A 4,042-nucleotide genomic window follows, 5' to 3' on the forward strand; every position below is an offset into this window, starting at 1 on the left:
CATAATATGACCGTGGAGGCAGATGACAGCGGTAATGAAAATGAAGGAGAAGGCAGTCCTGTGGCTGCAAATGAAGGAGAGGAAGATGATGCCAGTGAAGGAAATGAAGATGTGAAGGTGAAGGAAGACCAAAATGTGAAGAATGAAGATGCCTGTGACTTAAAGAAAGATGAAGGACGGAGTGGTGGGAATGTGCCAGGAGGCAACACTGCTGAAGGAAAGGAAGAAGAACCTGGCAATGTTGCTCGAGATAAAGAAGGCCATGCTGAAGCAAATGAAGGAGAAAACAAGGATGTGCAGGTGGAACAAGACCATGATGCTGAAAAGAAAGAAGGAGGAGATGGAAATGAAGAAAAAACCATTGATGCAAATACAAAGGCAGGCAACAATGATGATGTAAAAGAAGGTCAATACGAGGGAGATGGAAAGGGAGAAAATGCGGATCTGAAGGTGGAGGAAAGCAGTGATGCCGGTGAGCAAAGAAGCAGTGATTGGACAGGACAGGAAGACAGCAGTGATGGTGGGAATGCAGTAGACCATTGTGGTTTTGCTGCAACTGAGGAAGAAAAGAATGACGTTGGAAACGAAGAAGGCAATGATGGAGACAAAGATGAGAAAGGCAGTGCTGCCGATATGAAGGGAGAAAAGAATGAAGATGGAAATGGAGAGGAGCACGGCAACGTTGCTTCAACTGAAGAAGGTGCTGATAAAGCAAGTGAAGGAGACAGCAACAATGTGAAGGTGAAGGAAGACCGGCATTCCAGTGAACACAGAACCAGTGATCAGAAGGGGAAGGATCAGGAAAACAGGGATGCGAATGTGAAAGGCAAGAAGAATGAAGATGGAAAAGAAGAAGAAGGTGGAAATGTGGCTGCCAGTGAAAAAGAAGGCCGCGGTGATGGCAAGGACAAAGGCAGCCGTGGTGGAACTGAAGAGGAAGAAGACACCCGGGACGTTGGGAATAAGCGAGGGATCCTTTTAGTGGATCGCATACAGTGTCCTGTCGAGGACGTAGAGAGAGGTCGCTCAGTGGCAGCGGAGCTGATGGAGAGCTTCACGCGTGTCTTTACTGACAGCGTGAGCAATAGTTTCTACCCGGTGCCTCAAGAAGCCATCGGGGTGGGCAGTGCCTTTGAGGGTTGGAGTCCCCGTGAGCAGGATGTGGTGTACCGCATGCTGGTCCCACTGAATCCCCCGCCGGGACACGCCTTCCACCTGGAGCTGAACAGTGCCGGGCAGATGGCAGCAAGGACCTTCTGCGTCCGTGTGGAGCTGGTGTGCACGTGCGAGAGGGAGCAGCTGGGCGAGAAGCTGTTGTGCTTCCTGCACCACTCGCAGAAGGAGCTGCGGCGGAAGCAGAAGCCCAGCCTCCTAAAGACACTCTGCACCGGCTCCTACCTGGACGTGGAGAAAACCTCCCACTGGTTCTACAAGCTGGTGAGATGCTCGTGGCTGCATTTGCCTCAGTCGTACTCGTGGCACTTGGTGTTTCAGCCCTGCAGCCGGTCCTGCCAATTCCGGCTGAGCAAAGGCAAGGAGAGCCTGATGGTGGAGATGCTGTTTGGGGTGCGCCACGGGGACTCCGACATCTTTGTGGTCAGCCAGCCCACAGAGGCCCAGAAAGGCGGCTCCAGCAGCTTTGTCAGCAGCCGGCCCGCCAAGGCCGAGTCCATCGCAAGCACAGCGTGGCCTGAGACGTACGCTGTGGCAGAGGCAAAATTCTTCCAGCACGTGGCCAGGCAGGTGCCGTGTGAGAGCTTGCACCTGAAATGCCTGCAGCTCTTCACCTACATCCTGAGGGGCACAGGTTTTTCCAGCTCGACCTGGAAGACTGTGGTCATGCACGTGCTGACCACCGTACCGCTGTCCAAGTGGCGCAGGAGGGAATTTGAGCGGCGGCTGTGGGACATCATGGCATACCTGCGCCGCTGCCTGCAGTTGAAACGCCTGGAGCACTTTGTCCTGGGCAACAAGAGGCTTCCTGCGGAGATCAGCTTGCCGCCGGCAATGCGAACGGTCGAGCCGCTCAACCTCTTTGAGCACCTGGCCCGAGATCCGGCCGCCCACGCGGAGGCGATGCAAGCTTACGGTCAGCTGCGATTCCGCCTCTGGACGCTGCTCTCCAGCCACTGAGAGGAATTCCCTGCACAGAGCTGTGCTGGGGGGGCTCACACCCGAAGGCAGCCACGTGAGCACGGCATCATTCTTGCTTTTTTCACTGGCAATCCTGAAGCTGCTTTCCTGCTCCCATGGATGGAAGATGCTGTGGCACATGGATTCACCGTGCAGACACACATCTCTGCGTTGCCTTGCCTTTCGCCTTCCAGTCATGACGGTGCTGTTGCAATATTGCCCAAAGTCTGTAAGGCAGAAACTGGCTCCACCTGCACATCCTCACGGAAGACACTGATGCTGAGAGGTTGCCTGGCATGCCTGGAAGACCAAAACCGAGCCTGTTAGAAAATTAATGTAGTTTTTTCAGTGACCTGTATGTACTTTATAATGGTTTTGTAAAGATGTAGTTCATCTCAGTCTGTGGAAGTGAAGATAATAGTTTTAACTCACTTTACCATAGGAGAATAGGTAGTCCAAGTTTTCGTAATAGGAACTAGTTTCATCATCATCACGTCAAGAGGTCCTTTAGGATTGTTAGTGTGAGATTATTTCCCAGTTACCCTTAGTTTAGGCAATTGAGCTACTCTGGTATAGCTGCCCTTCAGTAATATCTACATATGTATGTTTGAAGAAATAATAAAAGGAGAGAAGTTTCTCAAATTGCCTGAAAAGTGTCCTTCTTTGTATTTAACCCAATGGTTCTTAGAGAATGTCCATCCATTGCAGCTACCTGAAAAAATGACAAAGTGACTCAAGCGGTGATTGTGTCCAGCAGTCACATCTCGGTATTGCATTTCTGCAACACTCTAGAGCCGGGCTATTAATTTTGTCTCATGAATGCAAGCAGAAGTCATGATGGTTGAAACAGCTAAAATATTAATTAATCCTCCCAGTGCTGCTTAAAACCTGCCCCTCCTCATTGAGAGCATGGGAAAGAAAGCTGCTGTGGCCCACGTCAGAGAGGGAAGTCCTCTGAGGGGCCAGGAACAAGCAGGCAAGAGTGAGGAGAGCAGGCAGGGACCTCCCAGAGGAGGATCGCTGCCAACAGCAGAACTCGCTGTTCCACTGAGAGGGAACTGTGCTCGCTGAGCTCCCTGCCTTTTGCTTCCTCTGCTGGGCAGGCACTGCTCCTGATGCCATGAAGATTTTTTGCCTTTTCTTTTATACCCCTATTATACCTTTTACAACTTCTGTATTCTTAGTGGGTTTTGCCTACATTCTTGGACTTGTTTGTCAAGCTAAGAGACCCAACATTTTAGAAGCTTCGTAGTTAGGGATCGGTGTGCCCCAGACCCCAAGGTCCTCTCCAGAACACATTCTGTAAACCAAGATAGAACCATCCAGGGGAAGGATCCTTGGGGAGGGGGGCTCACTTGAGCCTCTCATTGGGGAATCTTGGATAGATATGCTAATTAGTAAAACCTATAATGTTATACCTAATGTTGGGGACACAAACACACACACACACACTCGGTGGGGCGCATCTCGATGCATATGACCTGGACGTGTGCACCTAAGGATCCTTAAAATAAATACCAAGGTAAAATCTCTTTTCCCCTTCTAACCGGGTATGATTCTTGATTTTAAGACCAGGAAAAGGCATCACTCCCACCACAGCCCCTTTGGCCCAGCTTGTGGAAGGAGGAGAACACCCTCCTTGCTCCCTTCTCCCCAAACACACCCACCCACTTTGTTCCCCTCTCCTCTGCCCCCAGCTGCAGAGACCTGCCCTGTCCCTTGCCCCAGCTCCAGTCTCTCATCAGCCCCTTCCACAAGGACGTGTGCTCTCAGTGGGTAGGACTTGATCTCTGTGTGCCATTGAGCCTTACGGCCTGACCGCACAGCTTGTGTGGCCTCTGGGGCGATGCTTGGATTCGGGGAGAAGCACGGCCCCCATGGCTTCTTGTTGCACAATCCACCCAGGGCT

The 4,042-nt window shown here is 51.5% G+C and overlaps 1 protein-coding gene across 1 annotated transcript; it reads left to right on the top strand.

Moving 5' to 3' along the window:
• Nucleotides 1–633: 633 nt before the first annotated feature.
• On the top strand, nt 634–2,133 carry LOC138104547 (inositol 1,4,5-trisphosphate receptor-interacting protein-like 1). Its single transcript, XM_069003834.1, has one exon. The coding sequence runs from the start codon at nt 634–636 to the stop codon at nt 2,131–2,133; it is 1,500 nt and encodes a 499-aa protein (XP_068859935.1).
• The last annotated feature ends 1,909 nt before the right edge of the window (nt 2,134–4,042 follow it).

The sequence above is a fragment of the Aphelocoma coerulescens genome, chromosome 1A, assembly GCF_041296385.1.
Source record: "Aphelocoma coerulescens isolate FSJ_1873_10779 chromosome 1A, UR_Acoe_1.0, whole genome shotgun sequence".
Lineage (NCBI taxonomy): Eukaryota > Metazoa > Chordata > Aves > Passeriformes > Corvidae > Aphelocoma > Aphelocoma coerulescens.